This window comes from Sinocyclocheilus grahami, unplaced genomic scaffold (genome assembly GCF_001515645.1).
Source record: "Sinocyclocheilus grahami isolate Dianchi unplaced genomic scaffold, SAMN03320097.WGS_v1.1 scaffold244.1, whole genome shotgun sequence".
Taxonomy (NCBI): Eukaryota; Metazoa; Chordata; class Actinopteri; order Cypriniformes; family Cyprinidae; genus Sinocyclocheilus; species Sinocyclocheilus grahami.
In genome coordinates, this window is record NW_015505423.1 from 382,493 (window position 1) to 405,598 (window position 23,106).

General features: G+C 38.9%; 1 protein-coding gene across 1 annotated transcript in view; it reads left to right on the plus strand.

The window, feature by feature from the left end:
- Positions 1–23,106, plus strand: part of LOC107598064 (mitochondrial peptide methionine sulfoxide reductase-like) — a 78,934-nt gene that overhangs the window by 21,538 nt on the left and 34,290 nt on the right. The window contains exons 2-3 of the mRNA XM_016289311.1: positions 19,779–19,847; positions 22,434–22,553. Of these exons, the coding sequence (XP_016144797.1) occupies positions 19,779–19,847; positions 22,434–22,553 (189 nt within the window). The remainder of the gene's footprint in view (positions 1–19,778; positions 19,848–22,433; positions 22,554–23,106) is intronic.

Below are 23,106 nucleotides of genomic sequence, written 5' to 3' on the forward strand. Positions count from 1 at the left end.
TCCACCCGTGAAGCTCTTTTAGATGGAAATTGCTCTTTTAGTGTGCTGAAGCGCACAGGGGAGATGGCCGTCTGCAACACACACAGGGGTAGTGCAGCCTGTTGTGTGCAACCCACTCGACACGGGAAAACCACCGCCGCTGAAGCGCCGTACCACCAGCACAAGAGCCCACGAAGAGCGTGCTTGACTGTAGTTTTTTACTCTACGTAGAGGTCAGGAGCAGAACGATAGAACCGCTTGGCTCCGAAGCAAAAAGCTGAATATGTGCTGCATCTGCTGCCTGCTTATACTCACGCTGTGATCAGCAGCAGCTGGATGCAATAATCGCATGCCAATGTGCATTGGCTCGTTTAGTTTACACTCGAAGTGGATTGGTCTCTCTAAGCGAGATCCCAATTTCATCGGTCATCCGACGTGACGTCGAGAGTGACCGACTGAAAGGGAACAGTTGTGCTGTAGAAACCATGATTCTTTGATGAATAGAAAGTTCAAAAGAACAGCATTAGTTAGAAATATAAATGGTAATGCATCCTTGCTAAATAAAAGTATTAATTTCTTTAAAAAAAAATTATATTTTTAATCAACATGATTTCTTTTCCTGGAAAACAGAGCAGAAATCAGGTTTCCTGTCTGTGTAACTTTTCTTTTAAAATAAGATCCCTAAAATATTTTCCCACCGAAACATTTTGTTTCACTAAAAAACATGTCAGAACAGGACAGAAGACTGTGTTAGTCAAACCATTTTATGAGAGATTTATGTGCAAACATTCTTTTTTAATGTTTTGTCTGTGTTGCATACAGCTGTAGAGTATTAGCTGGACCAGCTTGAAAAAATGGTCTGATTTGAGAAGCAAAATGTATTATTATTAACAGTTTTGGAGATTTCAGTCCTTCCCCATTCAAGCAGACTGGGGCTGTGCTCAAATAACTAGAAAAAGATGCCCAAGGGATACCAAGATAGTCACCAAGTGGACTGATCTGCTTTAAAATGCTTTGTATGTTACTTGACCCTACGGGAGGATACAATGACAGAGGAGGAGATGGATGGATGAACATAGCCGTAGGAATGTATCTGAATGCAAATGCAGGATGAAGAAACCAAAATATAGGCCTTTGATGAGCATTGCAATTACATTGCAGCTGTGTAGAAGTTTCTTCTATGAAAAGCTTCATCCGGAAATGTCGTAATGGAGTCTCATCATTTTACTGTCAGTCCTCCATTAGTCTAACATTCTCGGTTTCCTTCGTTTTTGTATTCTTTCTCAGGTCGTCATTCTTCTTTCTCAAGCTGTGCCTACTCTCCTCCTTTCCTCCTCATCCTCCTTTCCTTTCAACCCCTCTTCCATCCATCCCTCCCTCTCTCCCCCTCCCACAATCTGTCAGTGATTGCTGTGTCTGCAGTGTCTCCTGAGTCATCAGCAGTGCTGGTGTAATGGTGTGGAACTAGCCAAGGTGAATGGTTATTACTTATTGAGCTCCTGATTGCTGGGCAGAGACTAGCACCCATTTATTAGCACTTGAACAGCCAAGTGGACTGATCTGCTTTAAAATGCTTTGTATGTTACTTGACCCTACGGGAGGATACAATGACAGAGGAGGAGATGGATGGATGAACATAGCCGTAGGAATGTATCTGAATGCAAATGCAGGATGAAGAAACCAAAATATAGGCCTTTGATGAGCATTGCAATTACATTGCAGCTGTGAGAAGATGCAGCAGTTTTCTTCTATGAAAAGCTTCATCCGGAAATGTCGTAATGGAGTCTCATCATTTTACTGTCAGTCCTCCATTAGTCTAACATTCTCGGTTTCCTTCGTTTTTGTATTCTTTCCCAGGTCGTCATTCTTCTTTCTCAAGCTGTGCCTACTCTCCTCCTTTCCTCCTCATCCTCCTTTCCTTTCAACCCCTCTTCCATCCATCCCTCCCTCTCTCCCCCTCCCACAATCTGTCAGTGATTGCTGTGTCTGCAGTGTCTCCTGAGTCATCAGCAGTGCTGGTGTAATGGTGTGGAACTAGCCAAGGTGAATGGTTATTACTTATTGAGCTCCTGATTGCTGGGCAGAGACTAGCACCCATTTATTAGCACTTGAACAGCATGGGCTCAAAGTAAACCGACTTTCTCCTTATCTGTTGTTGGAATGTGTTTAATGTTAGCAGTGAAACTGTGGCAACAGACATGTTATGGAACATTTTCTATCTTTGTAATTTTGCCACTTGCTAAAGAGACATGTGGTGCTACTAACATATTAAAACATTTAAACCTGAAGGGACTGCGCTTAAAAAAATTAACCATGGTTATACTACAATAAAACAAAACATGGTTACTTATTCTACACTAACCATAGTTTTATGGTATTTGTAGTAAAAGTGTGGTTAAACAAATGGTAATCAATATGCCAAACAAAACATGGTTGCTTCACTTTTACTATAATAAAACTATGGTTAATTTTCGTAAGGGTGAGATATAATAGTAAAAAAGAATGACATGATTACTAGTCGTGTATTTATGAGGAATTATGAGAAAACAAAGAATCAACAGTCTAACCAGCTACCATTAGCCATCTAGCTTGGCTACATAACATTTAGCAGGTTTCTGAGGCATATATTACATAGACTGTATTGTTAATCTACTTTTTGTGAGATATTTGTATGCAAATATGCCCTTTAACATAAAACGTTGTTTAAAGTACATACTGGTGCACAATATATTGAGCTGTAGCAATTCCCTGTTGAAAAAAACAGCATATGCTGGTTAGGTATGTTTTGACGCTGGGATGCTGGTTTAAGCTGGTTTAACCAGCATAAACCAGCAAAAGGACCAGCATAAACCAGCAAAGGACCAGTTGAAACCAGCAAAGGACCAGCATAAACCAGCAAAGGACCAGCTTAAACCAGCATCCCAGCGTCAAAACATACCTAACCAGCATATGCTGTTTTTTTCAACAGGGTTCAGTAGTGAATATGTGGTAACAGTATATGGCTTACTTTGTTGCTTTGCTACTTGCTAATAAATGGACATGTATTGTAACTTTAAAACCATATGCGGACTGGAGAAAGCTATAACTGGAGAAAGCTAGCTATTAGCCATTAGCATTCCCACATATTGCTCAGCTGGTGCTTTAGCCAATGACAAAAGCTGTAAACATTCAGTACTTCCTGTGGCATTTATGCTAGAAATTGTTTAGTATACAGGTATGGAAAGGAGTAGTAATTCAGAGCAGTCAATTAAATTGTCGTCTTCATGAGAAATGTTTTTATTTTGTGGTTGGGATTTGGAGAAGAACAGGTAAATTACAAAACAGATTCAGCCTCATGCAGTGTCGTTCTTTTCATACAAACTGATACCATTCAAAATTTATTTTTAAATTATTTATTAATTGATTTTTTTGGAAAGAAAGAAATACTTTTGGATGCATAAATTGATCAGTAAAGACTTTTACATCTTCACAAAAAATTCTGTCAAAAATGCTATTCTTTTGAACGTTCTATTCATCAAATAATCTTGAAAATGTCTCACGGTTTTCATAAAAATGTTAAGTACAACTGTTTTTACAATGGTAATAAAATAAATGTTTTTGAGCACCAAATCAGCATATTAGAAGGATTTCTGAAGGATCATGTGACACTGAAGACGGGAGTAATGGATGCTGAAAATTCAGCTTTGCCATCACAGGAATAAATTACATTTTTAAATATATTCAAATAGTTTATTTGGCTGAAAACCAATAAAATTTTACTTTACGTACTTTTTTGAAGAGGTCAAGTTAAGACCTCCGACAAATGCAATAAGCCACCTATTCACAGAGCATATATACCTCAAGGCGGCACAAAAGCTTGTTTGTGGGGAGCACAAACTGAATAGGATGCAAGTTGTCTTGATAGAATCTGAGAGATATATTTGGCACCAGAGATGGCTAATTGCACCAGTGCACCGAGTCCATTCAGAGCCTTTTCTTTGCAGCCATTGACAAAGTGGGCTCCGCAGGGCCACATTATTGTGAGGTTCCTTCTAGACAAGAGAGCAAGACCCCCCCAGTCCCTTTCCCCTCCCAGCAGACACACACACACACACACCTCTTTTTTAACTCAACTGATGTTGGCCACTCTCGCTTTTGTTAAGGGTGCATTTGGCCCCCGTCCACTCTTGGTGTCGTGGCTCTTAATGGGTTTCCCCATGCATTGATTGGAGTCAAATCCACAGGGAGGCTGCGAGACCGCAGAGGGCCCAAAGGGCAAGGCCTGAGGGAGCTGGAGGGACCCTTAACAAGAGGCACAGCAGTAACAGTCTGAACTCCTGTGGCACCATCACTGCTGCATCTCGCCTATCTCTCAAGGCTTGTCGATCAAAAACATCCAGACATCAGTCAGACCAAGTGCCATTTGATAAATAATTTGTCATGACTGCATGAAAAATCAAATCACTCCACACTCAACCACAGAAATTGTGCTTTATTTAACTGACAATAGGAGAGCTGGAGTCTGACAGAGATGCATCTTATACATCACTCAGGGTCAGTAAAACAGTACTTTTTTCCTGCTTGCTTGTTTGGGCCATAAGTTCAGATTTCTAACTGCCCTGTTTTGACTGGCACCAAAACAAAACTATATATTTTTAATTGTATTTATTTTTGTTTAATAAAAATATTTTTTTAAATTAATTAAAATAGTAGTAGTAGTAGTAGTAATCATCATCATAATAATATATTATTTTAGATTTTTTAAAGATATTTCTTTAAACATTTTTTTATGTTATTATATATTATATATTTTAGCCTTGATTTTAAGACATTTATTTATTTACAGTGATTTTGTATTTAATTGTATAATTTTAAATGTCCAGTCATAAATATGTAATGTTTATACATATATATATATATATATATATATATATATATATATATATATATATATATATATATATATATTTATATATTTATATAATAATTTTTCTGATTTATATAAAATTGTATTCCTAAAAACATGGTGAATATACAGTATATACATACTATATATTCACTATTTGACACTATTTACATATTTACGGAGTGATAAAAATAGATATTCAAATTCATCTCTGCAAAAACCTTTAATGTCAACAAAATGAAACAAGCATTTTAATCCTGGCTTTTATCCAGTGTTCAAATTTCTGTTCTGGAAATGTATGCAAATTAGTGAATATTTAATTAGATAATGTCTTATTGGCATGTTTAAACTTGTAATGCAAAACAATTTTCTTAATGATTAATCAAGTGGGGAAAGTATGGTGATATCCAATACCTGATATCCAATCCAAAAGTTTTACCCTATTCATCTGTACAGGGTGCTGCCAGGCCTGGCTCCAGAATCAAATGACTGAGGGTGCTTCTTAAATTAGTGAGGGTGCGCTCTCTCTCTCTCTCTCTCTCTCTCTATATATATATATATATATATATACACACACTATATAAATATATATTTTTACACATTTTACATGTTTAATGTACAATAACATATTTAAAAATAATAATAATGTTATTGTATATTATATATCTTTATGCGTACTTTGAAGACATAAAATACATGCTCAGAAAAAACTAAGCTATGGCCTTGTCCTTCCTTATTGTTGAGCTCTGAAATGTGACTCTGTAGCACTGTATGACGAATGCTGAATTCTATCCAAGAAAAGAAAGTAACCCAAAATGCCTTATTTATTGTGTATTGCTTTTACCTTGGTTTGTAATCTTGGTTTGTAATTTTGTAAATTTGACCTTGGTTTGTAATCTTGGTTTGTTTTCATAATTACCGGGCATGTTCAGGGTCAGATTAATTTGTGTAAGCTCTCTCTCTATCTCTGCAGTATTCGTTTGTTATAATTGAACAATTGAGTTTAACCACCTGTGCAGCTTAAGCAGTGCTTTAATGAGTGGACTGCATTTATGGCCCTGTCAAAAAAAAAAAAACCAATAGTGGCCGTTTCTGGAGACTTGTGACCTTGAGAGAAAGATTTTTTGAGAGGAGGCTGTTAAACTCTTGTTGGAGTTTAAAATTGCACTTTTAGGGAAAAAGACAAAGATTGGGTCCTCAATCGACGTGGACAGGGGTTGCGGGTTCAAGGGTGTGTGACTTCTCATCGTATTTAATAAGCACATCATCTATTCCATGAGTTTTAAAACTCTATATTTTCTGAGAGAACTTGACTTCTGTCAAATGTTTTTGAACCCTCCTGTGTATAAGTTATTGCTACTGGTTGGAAATTGCGTATAGTTGAGAGACATATACAGAGCAATAAATAAAGCATAGCCCAATAATTCCGCCAGAAATGGCAGCGCTAGTGTTGGCTTTAAGTTGTTTGATATGATTTCTTATGGGGACTTTTTTGTTTCCCACCATTGTTGCCTTTAGAATTAAGTTTATCTATCTCAATCATAAGAAATCCATCTGCGTGAGGGAGTTAATATGTTGTGGAGCTTGTATCCAGATTGTTCTGTCCTTTTTGGTAAGTCTGTCCTATTTTTTGTAACATTATTTTTTATATTTAGCTTTTATTTATTTCAATCACATGGCTCTCAGGAATACTGAATTCTGATTGGTCAGTCATGGCATTCGTCAGTCAGTTTCAGCTCATCAGGCTGAAACTGGCGCCGTTTTGACATTATAAGGTGCGGTCATATTAGCAATCATTTTGTGGGGGAAAAAATTCTCGAAAAGGTATCAAAGTATAAATCACTGCTCACGCAGAAGTGACTTTCAAACCAAGCACTTCTCTGAATTCGCATGACCAATTTGAACTTGTTACAAAATATTTTGCCTTCACACGAAATTCACAATCACGTGGATTTCTATTGAAATTAAATTTAGCCTACAATAAAAGAAAGGTAAATGAAGGTAAATTTAGCCTACAATTAAAAAAAAGGTAAATGTGACTGCATATTTATTACACCACGGACTCTTTTGTTCAATTTAAATGCAACTACTGTAGAACCATTGCTAAGTGAATAAAATGAGAAAGTAGTCATTTTTATGTACTGTAAGTGTCCTTACAAAAGCTCCATCATGCTCAATCTCGGTTCTAATAATCTAAGGTCCGTCAGTGAAGATCAATCTAGCATTTGTTTATTTTGAATTAAGATGAGCCCTGATGACTCTCCTGAGTGCTGGGTCCCTGCCCAAAAGTTTTGTGGTATTTGACCACATTCTCATTTCCTATTATGGCCCCCGCTGTGGAATCAATGCAGTACAAACCCACAGAGCCTCATCTGTTTAGATGCTTGATGCTGACAAATTGGCCATCTTGGTGACGTATTTTAATGGCTCGTTCAGTCCTCATCTAACAATCCACTCTTCTCTTCATTCCAGGATGTTTTGAAATTTGTAATTAGCTGTTGGGCCGAATATGTTTATGTATAGAGTAAATGTGCATGTTGAATCTAAGATGTAACGTTAAATAAATCTGCATGAGCATGATTTGTTTATCTATATCTGTCTATCTGTCTGTCTGTCTGTCTGTCTGTACATTGAGAAAATACATTGTCGCCATATGACTATTCTGTAACATAAAATCATTTTTTATGCATTTCCTTATTGAGAGTTATATGCCATACCGTGCCAAAAATTATATTACTGCAATTGTTTATTTTATTTATTTATTTATTATTATTGTTATTTTTATTTGAGTTATAGAGCTATGTTTACCAACATTTTCCCATTTTGTTTCCCCAAAATCGCCAGTTACATTTTTATTGGACCTATGGTATGTCAAAAACTTTCTGTTAGAACATAATGCATACCATAGGGGTTTAAACAGTGGAGAGTATGTGCACAAGGGCACAAGTGCATGGACTTAAGGCGACTGGCTTTCCAACAGGGCCTTTTTTAATCGAAAATAAGTAATTAACCTCCTGCAGCAAACCAGTTTGAAGCTCTTTTCATAGAATAAAACTGAAAGATGTAAGATAAGATTTAAAAGTGCAGAAGGAAACAAGTGATAAGGAACTTTTTTATTCAAAACCTATTGCTATTAAAAGTATAAATACTGTATATGAAGAGTCTAGATCAGGGATCCTCAAATCTGGCCCACGAGATCCACTTTCCTGCTAAATTTAGCTCTAACCCTAATCAAGCACACCTGAGCATGCTAATCAATGTCTTCAGGACCATTAGAAAATCATAGCTAGCTGAGTTTGATCAGGGTTGGAGCTAAACTCTGGAGCGCATTGGATCTCCAGGGTAAGATTTGAGGAACCCTGGTCTAGATAGAAGGATCAGGATGGAGAGTGTTTAAAAGATGTGTATGAGTTGTGTGTGTGTGTGTGTATAAATGTGAATTGCAAGCTAAAAGCGTATCAAACCCACACAGAATTGAGTTGGAAGAGGATCGAGTGGCTGCCTTCTTTCAACACAAGTGAATGAAATCAAGCCTCCCATGCTATTACAAGGAACATCTCCAATGCATTCTGAAGTACCATAGGAATGTTTCTAAGGTTTTATCTTGTTTGCCAGCTCACAACTCATTCAGTGCCTTCTTGAGATCCTTTCTGAACGGCTTCTTTTCTAAACTGTTTACAGAAGCCTGGCTGAAGAAGAATGCTAGGCAAGCTAATTTCACCTAATTTTTCTCAGCATTTACCTGCTGTTTGTGTTTGCCACTCATAAGTCTCCGGCGTAGCACTCTCAGATCGTAATGGCTGTTCTCTGCATCAAGGCGCTCTCACTCCACTAAGATAACTGCTATTATGGCTCACAATAGCCGTAATGGTACTAACGGTCGTTGTGAAGAAATGATGCAGCTGATGATGGCCACTGGGTCTGTTATTAAAAAGAAAGGAGGCTGCTCCAATCAGTTGCAGACCGCCATTAGCCTAGCATGCCCATTCGTCACTGTCACTCTGAATAGAGGCAGTCAGGATGGGGGTGGAAGGGGATGCAGAGAGACTCTGGAGGGGGGAGGGGCGAGGCGAGGCACGCGCTGCCTAGTCGTGGGTCTGTCGTCTGGCTGCGTGTGCACTCTGACTCCCAGGCCTCATGGGCCTGCTAATCTGCGGGCACGGAGGAAGCCATTGGAAGGGGGCGGAGAGGTGCACGGCTGAGATAGCATATCGCCTTGCACACAGAGCACTCACTATAGCCTGATCCCCTCTGCACAACCATTTCCAATCGCGTTTCACAGGCTCTCTTCACCACAGAATGGGAAAACAAAAGCGCTTAGAGCTGCACTGTGGCTGGTCTGTTTTACATTCTCCTTTCAACACACGTCTCTGCTGGAGTGATCTTTGAAGTTGCTTAAGCAAGCATTATTCAGTATTTCCAATCCATCCTTCATCCCTGTCAATTTCACAGGTTTTCTTATTTTGTCACAGTTTTGTCTTGTGAAGTCATGTCTATTTTATGGTGACTGTAATGGCATAGAATTTTAGATGATGGAAATGTGGGTCCAGACTTTGCCAGTCCTAACTTTAAATCAAAATTTCATGAAAAATATAAACGAAAGATGCGATTTTTAAAATGTTTTTGAAAGAAGTCTTTTATAAGAAGTCATTATTTAATCAGAAATGCAATAAAACAGTAGTAATGTGAAATATTATTACAATTTAAAATAAGACACGCACACACACATATATATTGTCACAATGCACTACTGCTGTGTTGGAGCGTGGAGCGAAGGAGCGAGGAGACTTTTGCCAACTTTAATAAACAAAAGGAAAACACACGTAGCAGGAGAGGTTGACATATACAGACAGTCAAAATACCGGACGACCAAACTTAGAACAGGGCTCACTATAAATACACAGGACTAAAGGATGGGATGATGAGACACACCTGGAACTAATGAAACAAACCTAATTAGAACAGGAACAGGAAGAACCAAATAAGGGCATGGAAACACATGGGGAGCAAAACACACACAAAACACGGAACAGAGTCTGACATTACTCCCCCCTGTAGTGCGTCCCACGCCGTAACAATTCCAATTGGGATAGGGGGTGGGCACCCTGGAGGCTGGTGCAGGACTTGGACATGGGGAATACCTCCAGGGTGGATCAGGCAGTCCAGGGTGCCATGGCAGCACAGGGAGCTCAGGGGCCATGGCGGAGCAGGCAGTTCGGGGTGCCATGGCGGAGCAGGCAGACTAGGAAGCCATGGCGAAGCAGACCGTTCAGAAGGCCATGGCGGAGTAGGGAACTCAGGAGGCCATGGCGGAGCAGGGAGCCCAGGAAGCCGTGGCGGTTCAGGAGACTCTGGAGGCCATGGCGTGACGGCCTCCGTGGCCCTGGCCTCGCCCCTCGGCCCAGTCATTACAGCTGCGAACATAGGACGCCATGGCTGGGCCTCGCCACTCGGCCCGGCCACTACGGGAGGACCCATACTACCCCCCCCCCCCCCCCACAAGCAGAGCCGGCTGTATAATCGGGGAACCAGCGTACGCAATTTTGCACCGGGAGAGTGCAAAATTGTGCTTGTATTACTCCCTATCTCTAGCACTAAATTACTCGCCAAGTGGCAAGGACCCTTTGAGGTCACACGGCGGGTGGGCGATCTTAATTATGAGGTAATTCGATTGGACAGGAGTGGGGCACGTCAAATTTACCATCTTAACCTCCTTAAAAAGTGGAGCGAGGTGGAACCGGTAATGCTGGCGACGGCAGTGAGTGGAGAGGAAGATCTCGGGCCAATAAGATCCAATCCCTCGCTCTGGCCCCCGCCCCCACGGGGGGGCCCCCCCCCCCCCCCCCCCCCCCCCCAAAAAAAGTGCCTTCCTTGGGCTTGACATAGGAACTGGAACCCTTTTTGTGCTAAACTCGGGGACTGAAGCCTTCTCTGGGCTAAACTTGGGGACTGGAGCCCTCTTTGTGCTAAACTTGGAGACTGGAACCCTCTCTGGGCTAAACTCGGGGACAGGAACACTCTCTGGGCTAAACTCGGGGACTGGTGCCCTCTCTGGTCTAGATTCGGGGACAGGAGCCCTCACTGGGCTAGACTCGGGTACAGGAGCCCTCACTGGGCTAGACTCGGGTACAGGAGCCCTCTCTGGGTTAAACTCGGGAACTGGAACCCTCTCTGGGCTAAACACTGGGACAGGAGCCCTCTTTGGGCTGGATTTGGTGCCTGGAGCGCACACTGGAGTGAGCTCTGGGGCTGGAGCCGACACTGGAGCGAGCTCTGGGGCTGGAGCCGACCACCTTCTCCTCCTTAGATTCCCCTTTAGGTTCGGGGTGAAAGGCGTGGTCGGCGGGCTTGAGTGAGCCGCGGCCGGTGGGCTTGATTGAGGAACGGCAGGTGGAGGGGTTCCGGATCGAGATCAGAGGCTCTCCAGACACCGGATGACCGGAGCAAGGAGACGTAGGAGAATTTTGCCAACTTTAATAAACAAAAGGAAACCACATATAGCAGGAGAGGTTGACATATACAGTCATTCACAATACCGGACGACCAAACTTCGAACAGGGCTCACTATAAATACACAGGACTAAAGGATGGGATGACGAGACACACCAGGAACTAATGAAACAATAAACATAATTCGAACAGGAAGAACCAAATAAGGGCATGGAAACACATGGGGAGCAAAACACACACAAAACACGGAACAGAGTCTGACATATATATAGAGAAATATTGCTTATGCTGCTTAATATTTTTGTGGAAAGCATGATACATTTTTTCATGATTCTTTAAGAATATTGAAAGTTGAAAAGAACTGCATTTATTTGCTATATAAAATTTTTTGTAACACTGTCAATGTACTTTCATTGTCAGTTGAATGCATCCTTACTGAATAAAATTATTCATTTATTTTATTTTATTAATTTCTTTCATGAAACCCCAAACATTTGATTGGTAGAGTGTATGTGTATATAAAATATTATATATACACACGCGCGCACACACACACACACACACATACAGTGGGTACGGAAAGTATTCAGACCCCCTTAAATTTTTCACTCTTTGTTATATTGCAGCCATTTGCTAAAATCATTTAAGTACATTTTTTCCCCTCATTAATGTACACACAGCACCCCATATTGACAGAAAAACACAGGATTGTTGACATTTTTGCAGATTTAATAAAAAAGAAAAACTGAAATATCACATGGTCCTAAGTATTCAGACCCTTTGCTCAGTATTTAGTAGAAGCACCCTTTTGATCTAATACAGCCATGAGTCTTTTTGGGAAAGATGCAACAAGTTTTTCACACCTGGATTTGGGGATCTTCTGCCATTCCTCCTTGCAGATCCTCTCCAGTTCTGTCAGGTTGGATGGTAAACGTTGGTGGACAGCCATTTTTAGGTCTCTCCAGAGATGCTCAATTTGGTTTAAGTCAGGGCTCTGGCTGGGCCATTCAAGAACAGTCACAGAGTTGTTGTGAAGCCACTCCTTCGTTATTTTAGCTGTGTGCTTAGGGTCATTGTCTTGTTGGAAGGTAAACCTTCGGCCCAGTCTGAGGTTCTGAGCACTCTGGAGAAGGTTTTCGTCCAGGATATCCCTGTGCTTGGCCGCATTCATCTTTCCCTCGATTGTAACCAGTCGTCCTGTCCCTGCAGCTGAAAAACACCCCCCCAGCATGATGCTGCCACCACCATGCTTCACTGTTGGGACTGTATTGGACAGGTGATGAGCAGTGCCTGGTTTTCTCCACACATACCGCTTAGAATTAAGGCCAAAAAGTTCTCATCAGACCAGAGAATCTTATTTCTCACCCTCTTGGAGTCCTTCAGGTGTTTTTTCATGTGTCTTGCACTGAGGAGAGGCTTCCGTCGGGCCACTCTGCCATAAATCCCCGCCTGGTGGAGGGCTGCAGTGGTGGTTGACTTTCTACAACTTTCTCCCATCTCCCGACTGCATCTCTGGAGCTTAGCCACAGTGATCTTTGGGTTCTTCTTTACCTCTCTCACCAAGGCTCTTCTCCCCCGATAGCTCAGTTTGGCTGGACGGCCAGCTCTAGGAAGGGTTCTGGTCATCCCAGACGTCTTCCATTTAAGGAATGGAGGCCACTGTGCTCTTGGGAACCTTAAGTGCAGCAGAAATTTTTTTTTTGTAACCTTGGCAGGATCTGTGCCTTGCCACAATTCTGTTTCTGAGCTTGGATTGGATATGGATGGACCTCATGATTCTCATTTGCTCTGACATGCACTGTAAGCTGTAAGGTCTTATATAGACAGGTGTGTGGCTTTCCTAATCAAGTCCAATCAGTATAATCAAACACAGCTGGACTCAAATGAAGGTGTAGAACCATCTCAAGGATGATCAGAAGAAATGGACAGCACCTGAGTTAAATATATGAGTGTCACAGCAAAGGGTCTGAATACTTAGGACCATGTGATATTTCAGTTTTTCTTTTTTAATAAATCTGCAAAAATGTCAACAATTCTGTGTTTTTCTGTCAATATGGGGTGCTGTGTGTACATTAATGAGGAAAAAAATTAACTTAAATGATTTTACCAAATGGCTGCAATATAACAAAGAGTGAAAAATTTAAGGGGGTCTGAATACTTTCCGTACCCACTGTATATATAATGTATGTTTAAAATCTGATGCCAATCATTTACAAGATATTTCTTGATATATTGTAAAGAACCAATATTGGCTTGTGGTCATTTTTACTTTACTTGCCTGATTTGCACAGAAAAAAGAGACAACAATATTTTAGCTACACCATGTGGTTCTAAAAATCATTGTTTTCCATTAATGATTCCATTAATGATTCATATTAGTTGTGTAGTAGTACAAAATAGTGTTTTTTTGTTTTTGTATTTGCACAGTAGAAGAGCATCGGTGACCCATGGTTATGATCAAGAACTTCTTGTCACAGACTTTAAAACATGAAAGGCCAGTGAGCTTCTGTCATGTTGTGTATGCTTAGCTTGAGGCTTCAGTGTTTAACTATCACATGTCAAGCTTCTGATCGCAATAGCGATCAACGAATAGTGTATTTGTTTGTTTGGTATTCATAGGGGAATACTATTGACTTATTACTGGCAGTCCTTTCTGGCAGGCTAGTTTCACTGCTGGGAAACTGCCCAAAATGTTATTGGGTGTTTAAACCACATCTTCCTCCTTCATTAAAGTCACTGAGTAATCAATGTGTCTCGGCCCAGAAACATTTGTCCTGGCAGTTTTTTGTCACTAGCTCTTGCCTCTCAGAAGAGCTTCATGCTGACAACTTGGTATGCGCTTGAATCACTTAATAATCTATTCATTTGAATCAAATGAACAGATTCACTAGAATGAATCAGAATCTCCAACGAGCTACATATGAGAGAAAGAACCATTCAATAAGAGCCAATTGAAAAAATTCAACTGAACAATTGTTACACTGTGATAAATATTAAGTTATTACTTTTAGGTAGTTGATTCACTTGATAAGAGTAGAATATTAATGTGAGTGTGTAGTATAGTATTGTATTCAGCCAGTATATGGCTGTGGGTGTAGGGCTGGGATAGATCAATGGAGACCTGATGAAGGAAACTGAGAGCTATGAACATGGTTGTAAATGATTGTAGCCATGCCTGCAAGATCATCAAAGCAAGAGGGAGGGAATATTATGCTGCTAGTTTGAATTTTCAGCCAGTGGATCACTCAATACTCTATCTATTATAGATTAATACGGCATCTCACCGCTGTATCTAACAATCTGTCCAGATGAGAGCAGATTCAGTCAACACTGGCCTAAAAAGTTCATTCATTATATAACAGAATCAGACCCCATTGATCCCTGCACAGTGATGGATTTTGTGCCATATCTCAGATCATGGAAGTTTTGAAAGATGATATTTAAAATAATTGAGCCCCTGTTGGATTGTGCCTGTTTAGAATGTATTTATTTGAAAAAGTATTTGCATCATAAAAAGGGCATTGTGAAAATGGGTCAAACTGCAGATACAAAACAAATTTTTATATCAAATTATAATTATATATAAAAAAGTATATATATATATATATATATATATATATATATTTTAAAAAAATTATTCATGAAAGGGCCAATTCTGCATCTTAAAGAAAAAAATAATATATATAATTATATTTAATTATATACATATAATATGTTACATTTAAAATGTTAATTTATAACTATGAGGATTTCCTTTAATCTTGTGTTTGTTTATTCCAAACGTGTGGCAAAATGAGCTTAAAGTGACAGTGCCAAATGATACTGGTGATCATAAATTATGGTGACTTAAATACTGCTTAATATTTGTCTGACAGTTCAAGTCGGCTTTTCTTTGAGGAGCTCTACATATTTAATAGAATATTCATAGCTATGGTGTGCGGTGCTGAAATAGAGCAGCACTAACTCGAAGAGCGCTGCGGAGGAATGGCATTGGCTGGCAGAGAGTGCAAATGTCAGCACGGGTAAAGATTTTCCTGTGATTAGCCTCATTATTCCGACAGTTTTTTCGGCTTTACGAAAAAGGCTCCTAGGCAGCCTAGTTATTCATCCAAAACCCGGACAGAACAGTCTAGGAGAGCGGAAATGTTTGCTTTAGGGGTGGGACTGTCATGGCGCTGTCTTGCTTATTAGACCCCATGCAATCTATCGTTCTCTATCCTTATGTTAGATATACATGTCAGTGAAGTTTGGTTATTCATGAAAATGGTTTTGGGAGCCTGTCTTTTTGTGGAGAACTTTTCAGAAATGATTGTCAAAAACCTACTGAGCAGAAACGAGATGTACTGTACATACGAAGTTGTCTCTGCACAAACTTTCGGTCAGTAGAACGCCTGAGGTGTGCATATGCAAAGAAAATGTAATTAACAAATTCATGCTGTTTCTTCTGCAGGTGTTAATTATTAGATGAAATCCACAAAAAAAAAAAGGTTGCATGAGAATAAATAAGCAAATAAATAAACAAGATAATTAGGCAGCACCAAAAAGATGTTTGTCGTGCTAATCAAAGGACTGGGGTGGCAGGGAATACGTTGGCACATGGCACTGGATACACAGGGGGGGTTTATGGAAGATGCGGAGAGGGAGGGACGGATGGATGGAGAGAATGCTTCATAATTCCCCCTCCCCCTCCGTTGTGTCTTTCTCCCCCAACCTCTTCGGCTGAGAGGAAAGTGTGCCACGCTTAGATTTGAGCCATTAATATTCTGTCTCGACTCATTGTCTTTGCCTGCTGACATTTACATTTAGATTGTTTATCTGACTGGGGGGGGGGGTGTCCGACCATTAATGAATATGCTTCTGTTGTTCCAGAAAGGCAGCAATTACCGGCTCTGCGTTAAGATAATGAAAGTAGAGGGATGTGGTAGGTGGGCATTAGCCACGGCGGAGAAAAGGCCTTGGTGCGGTTGTGCTTTTTTAGACTATGCAGCAAGGGATGAACTGGAGGAACACAGAGGACTCTGTGCTGGTTTCCCTGTCATTCTGTAGGCAGATCTCTCCCGGTCTCTTGGTTAGATATAATGAGGGGTTCGGGCATAGACACGCATGCTAGCTTTTCTCAGCGGCGCTATAATGCAGGTTTAAGGCCTTACTGTCAACATTTTTCTGTCAGCATTAACTGTAAAAAAGTAATTTTGTATAAATGTATATAAATATCATAATAATAATCTATAATAATAATAATAATAATATAATGTGTGTGTATGTATATATATATATATATATATATATATATATATATATATATATATATATATATATAGTAAGAAAAAATAACTTACAAAATAATTTTTTCATTTAATATATTATTCTTAAAATATTTTATTTTATTTATTCTTACATTTTTACTTTTTAATCATTATTTTTATATTATTAATTGTATATACATATACACATGAATGTGATGCAATTTTATACTATTTAATATTTTTTAGTTGTTGTTTTTAGTAATTGTTGGATTTTTTAATATAATTTATAGAAATTATATTAATTAATTAATTAAATTATTTTTCTTAAAGGCCCCCTGAAATGCTTAGAAACACTTTACTCTATGTGCTGACGTCCTTTTAACTGAAACAGGAAGACAGGGCGGGACATATCAAGCAGCCCCGCCCCTTTTTAAAATGGCCAATAGCGTTCGTTTATATATATAGTATAGTATAGTATATAATTATTATCTGTTATATTATGTACTATATATTTATCCTTAAAATATTTAATCACATAAATGTTCTTGTTTGCATGTCATTTTTTTCACTCTTTTCAATGAATGATTTGAACCATGTAGGACTGAATGATTCATTAGTGAATCATTCTGAATTTGAATTATTTAAAAAAAATCCTTATCAAGTATTTGCAAAGGTCATGTAAGTTCATATTCGTGATCTAATTTTTTTTCACAAGTTCTGCTTCCAAACGCCTGTCAATCTGGGTCTGTGCTCTGAGGTCACACAGAGAGAGCTGAGTGCTTTGGATGCAACATGATGGAATGGGTTGAGGTGTAACCATACACTATAGCACTGAAATACAGCTAAGGTGAGTGCTGGCCATTAGAGAGCAGGAGTGTGGTGAGAGGGTAATAGAAAGCTCTGTAGCTCAGCGTGGGCAGTGGCTTGGTCACTCCTCTCACATTCAAAGGCAAAAGTGCAGCCACCGACCCAACCCTCAACTCTTGCCAGTCCTTATTGTAAGGCAAGCTACTTTTTTCCAGAATGACACACTGCAGATCAGTAACACTACTCCACTCTATGCATATGCATTGCAAACCGGGCCTGAGAAACGTATGGTGGCTGATCTGTGGTGTACTGTGCATAGTTTACAGATTTTCTATATTCATATAGAACACCTGGATGACCTAATTTACTACAATGTGCATTATGCAAACATACTGTACTGGAATACTGTATCCCTAATGCAATGTGTGCGACTTGTCCATTTCAAGTGTGACAAATAAACTGGTTCTCTTTTCACTGCTTTTTCCCAGATTATTTGATTGGGCTAGAAAAAGTTTACAATGAAGCAGCTGCATGCAGTTTTGTGTATTTTTCAGTTGACAAGTAAGTAAGTGGATAAGCTGTACATGTGCATTTGTTGCTGTCGTAAAGCAATCCACCGTTGTTGTGGAATTTCCTACCTGCTCACCAAACGTACAACAACAGTGTTGAGAAGTGTGAGAAAGAAACAGAAACCATTCGCCTTATTATAAAAGTCAGTATACAGTGTCAACGGAATGATGTTGAAACTGATATTTCAAAGTAAAAACTTGCATATAATTACTTTAATTTGAAAAAGCTAAATAATCATTTAAAAAGAATGTAGAGTAGTGAGGTCATCTGCATGCTATTTTTACAGTCTGGGTTGTTGATTTGATATCAATTAGTAACAAAAGATTTTTATTATTTATTATTAAATTTTTTTATGGAAGACATTTTTAATAATTTTTAATAATATCCTAGGTTTTCAAGCTCAAAAAGGACCAAAAAAGCGCTAAACAAGTGGTCCATTCTACTTTTCAATGAATTAGTTGATCTGGTTCACAACACTGTTTTGTCAGTTGATACATATAGTGTGTATGTCATACATATCATATGGACCCATTGATCTATTATATAGATAAGTCCACCTTTATGATTCTTTTATGGTCACAGATTCACTGTCCTCACTCACTGCCATTATATTGAAAAGAAGAGCCAGAACCCCCCCCCCCTAAACAAACAAACCTTTTGTGTTGCATATAAGAAATGAAGTTATACAGGTTTGAAATGGCATGAGGGTGATGATAGACTTTTCATTTTTGGATAAAATAACTTTTTTAAAAACATAATTCGAAGTCTTTTAGAATTATTACTACCCAAAGGTTTATCTTTTTATACTGATTGATATTGAATTAAGAGACTACATGGAATTTTTGCTCAATGTATACTGTACGGTGTAAGAGAGTGTTGAGCGTTTGAAACAGATCAGCACTGACAGTCTGAATGTGAAAGTGATTTAATGAAGTCTGTTCTAATGCTTCTCTTCAGTCCACTTACACAGATTAGATTAGAGCTGTGGCCTCCACAGAAAGCCTCTCTTTCACTGTATTGTTCGAGTGCCATTTTAATTCTAAAATGAAAAGGTTTACTGTGCCAAAAGAAGGTTTTCACTCTGTTTCACCTAGGATTATTATTATTATTATTATTATTATTATTATTATTATTTTAAATCACAGCCACGTTTCAGGAAGCCCTTTGTGAAACACACCACTGACTTTGGATGCAAACACATTTTATAGATATGATAAACTAAAAGGAGGATATAAAATGAAAGAAAATAGAGTCAGCATTAGACTGAACATTCTTTCATTCTTATTTGTTTATTTATGTAGGTCTGCCACCCGTCTGGCCGTATTGGCATGCCTTGCTGCCATGGCAACATACTCATACAGTACGTGCATGTTGAAGCTCCGGCATGGCTGCGCCCAGATGTTGAACTCAGTGACCTCCATTTATTCTAATCCATGCAATGGTTTTCCATGCCTCGGCCCATCTGTATCCCTGTCACATGTTAAAACGTCGCATTGACATACATTAATCCGGCCAGGTGTTTCCCCTCCCCTCCTAAAAAATCCACAATGCATAGGAATGAATGACCATCATTCGACCTTCCTTGATAAAATGACTTTCTATCCATTCTGACCTTCCCTGTCTTTTTGCTGTCTTCCTGGTGCTCCTAAAGTGAAAGATAAAGGAATCAACCCAAAACTTAAGGGTTGAACTTAATGAGCTGCATAGGAATAGAGCCACTATCCTCCTGGGAGTTTCTTCCCTACTGTGAGCTGCGTTGGGAAGAGCACATTATGAAATCCTTTTGACATTGTGTTGATTTATAAGGGCACTCTCTCCATTGTTTCCCCTGTGTCCTGCAGCTAAACATGACGTGAATGGTAACAGGACAGTGCCACCGTTCCCAGAGGGATTGCAGATGGTCTTATTCGGTAAGTGATCCGAGCTGAGAGAGGTATGTGTGTGTGTGTGTGTGTGTGTGTGTGTGTGTGTGTGTGTGTGTGTAATCGCGGCGTGGGGGTAGATCCAGCTAAGGAGCTAAGGAGTGGAAGGTAATTACTCCCCCCTCATGCACCCCTTCAAGAAGTGCAAAACCAAAACTGCAAAAGGACGAGGAAAATAAAGGGGAGGGCTGTGCGATTAATTGTGGACTGCTGATTAGGATCTCTTTAATAAATTAATTTGTTCAGCTTCCTTTTTTTTCTTTATTTAAACTGTAATTCATCATGGCAGACAGGAATTAAATGGCTGTTTTATCACAGGGCTCTTATTCGGTGAGTGGTCCGATCGGAGAGAGATATGTGTGTGGAGAGGTGTGTGTGTGTGTGTGTGTGTGTGTGTGTGTGTGTGTGTGTAATCGCGGCGTGGGGGTAGATCCAGCTAAGGAGACCGGTGGTGGAAGGTAATTACTCCCCCCTCATGCACCCCTTCAAGAAGTGCAAAACCAAAACTGCAAAAGGACGAGGAAAATAAAGGGGAGGGCTGTGCGATTAATTGTGGACTGCTGATTAGGATCTCTTTAATAAATTAATTTGTTCAGCTTCCTTTTTTTTCTTTATTTAAACTGTAATTCATCATGGCAGACAGGAATTAAATGGCTGTTTTATCACAGGGCCTTGTATACAAATAAAATAATATTCAATGTATGTATGCGCCTTTGCAATTCACAACCCCCCTTCCCCTGCTGAGAGCGATGAAAGGTAACTCTTACCTTTGACTCCAGGAAAATGTGGCTTTCTGACTGCTAGACGGCACGCACAGCACTCACCCTCATTTACTGAACATTGACATCCCTCATGTGAAAGCGTCATTTTATAGTCTTGGTGTTTTGGGCGTCCCAGTGGGCCTCTGTAATTGAGCTCCAGATTCTAGATTCTCCATCATGCACCTTATGCTCACTTTTCCACAGCAGCTTGTAAATCAGAAAAATCTGGTCAAGCCGACAGTCGTGTACGTATTTTTTTTTTTTAAACAATTGAATTACTTTCTGCCCATGGGATGTTGTGGTAGATAACGGTATACTAGTTACCCTCTAATTTATTTTGACTGTTATAGTGGGGAAAGTATTATTTGGTAATAAATGCTTACAGCGGGTGTTAGTTTTATGGTGCTTGATATGTTTTATTGGCCCTAAGTAAATGCGTGATGGAGTCTTTAGTTTTACGGGATTGTAAATTCATAGCTAAAAAACAGAGCTTTGAATTTTAGGGGTTGATTTAATACCAGTGGGAAGGTGCTAGAGGAGACTCGGTCCCAGCAGAGCACAAAAAACACTGCAAAGAGAATTTGGTGAGGAAAAGTCAGATAAACATTTAAACACTAGCATTCAAAAGTTTGGGGTTGGTAAGATTTTTTTAGTGTTTTGAAATAAGTCTCTTATGCTCACCAAGGCTTCATTTACTTGAACAAAAATACACTTAAAAACGGTAATATTCTGAAATATGATTATTATTATATATATTTTAAGTTTTCTATTTTAATGTTATAAAATGTAATTTTTTTTCTGTGATGGCAAAGCTGGATTTTCAGCAGTCATTACTCCAGTCTTTAGTGTCACATGATCCTTCAGAAATCATTCTAATTTGCTGATTTGGTGTTTAAATTAAATGCATCCTTGATGCATTAAATGTAGTAATTTATTTAAACATTAATTAACATTAACATTAATTTATTAAAAACACCTTGCTAACCCAAACTTTTAAATAGTAATGTACACTGCAGAATCGTAGTTACCGTAATTTTAAGGGGATAGTTCACTCCAAAATGAAAATTCAATGAATATTTAGTCACCCTCATGTCATTTCAATCCTTTATGCTGTTATTTGCCTGTTATTTTTTCCATGTTTACAATATTTCTATTTTTTCTGTGAAGTTCCAAAGCATAACAAATATCAAAAAGCAAACTATGATTCATGCACTAAATTCCAAGGCTTCTAAAGCCATACAATAGATTTTTTGTTTTGTTTTTAGGAATTGGAAGTCGTATGGACCACTTCTATATTTCTTTCGTGGTGTTGCTTTTGTCCCTTTGGAGCTTGACAGCCCCATGGTCACATTGAACTACTGTGCTATGACAAAAACTGCTAAACAATTCTTGGAAAAAACAAACAAACAAACAGCATATATGTGGATAACGAAATAGTGACAAAAAAATTAATTTTCCTTTAACATATCTCAAAAGAGACATCTTATTCAGTTGCTGTCTGATTAACAGCAATTTAATAAGTTGCTGTTTTGTGTTTTTGTGTTCAAACAGTTCTAGCAGTAGAGCATAGTGCTAGCAACTCCAAAGTCATGGGTTTGATTTTCCATGCAATGTAAACATGCAAAGTATAAATTTCAATTTCCATAAAATGTGTACATGTACTATAAATGTTCTCAGAATCAAGGTTGTCCTTGTCATTTCTGCCAATACAATTCTGCTAGAAATATTATGTTTTTTTTTTCTCAATTATGGATCAGTTATGGTCTGTGGCTATATAAAAGGAATATTTATTTATTTTCTCTTTTTAACACAGGCATGGGTTGTTTCTGGGGAGCTGAGAGGAAGTTCTGGGTGCAAAAGGGGGTCTATTCCACTCAAGTGGGCTACTCTGGCGGTTACACCCCAAACCCCACCTATGAAGAGGTGTGCATAGGTATGTGATCCACCCTCAAAAATTGCAATCGTATTTGTTGTGGTGAAACTGAAACTGAGTACCATTTCCAAGCTTTCAGTCACTTATTGTCTTCTCTTCTTCTTTGTTTGTGGAGCTCCAGCTACATAATATGCACACAATTTGAGCATCATAAACAATGCACAAACTGACAACTGTACTGGTGCTGACCAAGTTGAAATGTAAAATATAAATGCATAGCAGCAAATGATTTGGTAGGACAGACACAGAAATATCTTATGTGACAGTCTAAAAACATGGTAGATAGAAAGAAAACTAGGATGCTTGAGAAATATCAAGAACTGAAGAAGGAATTCGAAAGAAGGAGAAAAGTTAAAGCCAGGGTAAATCCAGTGGTGATAGGAGGTTCTTGGGACATTGACACTGCTGGAAGAAAGCAAGATTTAACAGGATATCTATCTATCTATCTATCTATCTATCTATCTATCTATCTATCTATCTATCTATCTATCTATCTATCTATCTATCTATCTATCTATCTATCTATCTATCTATCTATCTATCTATCTATCTA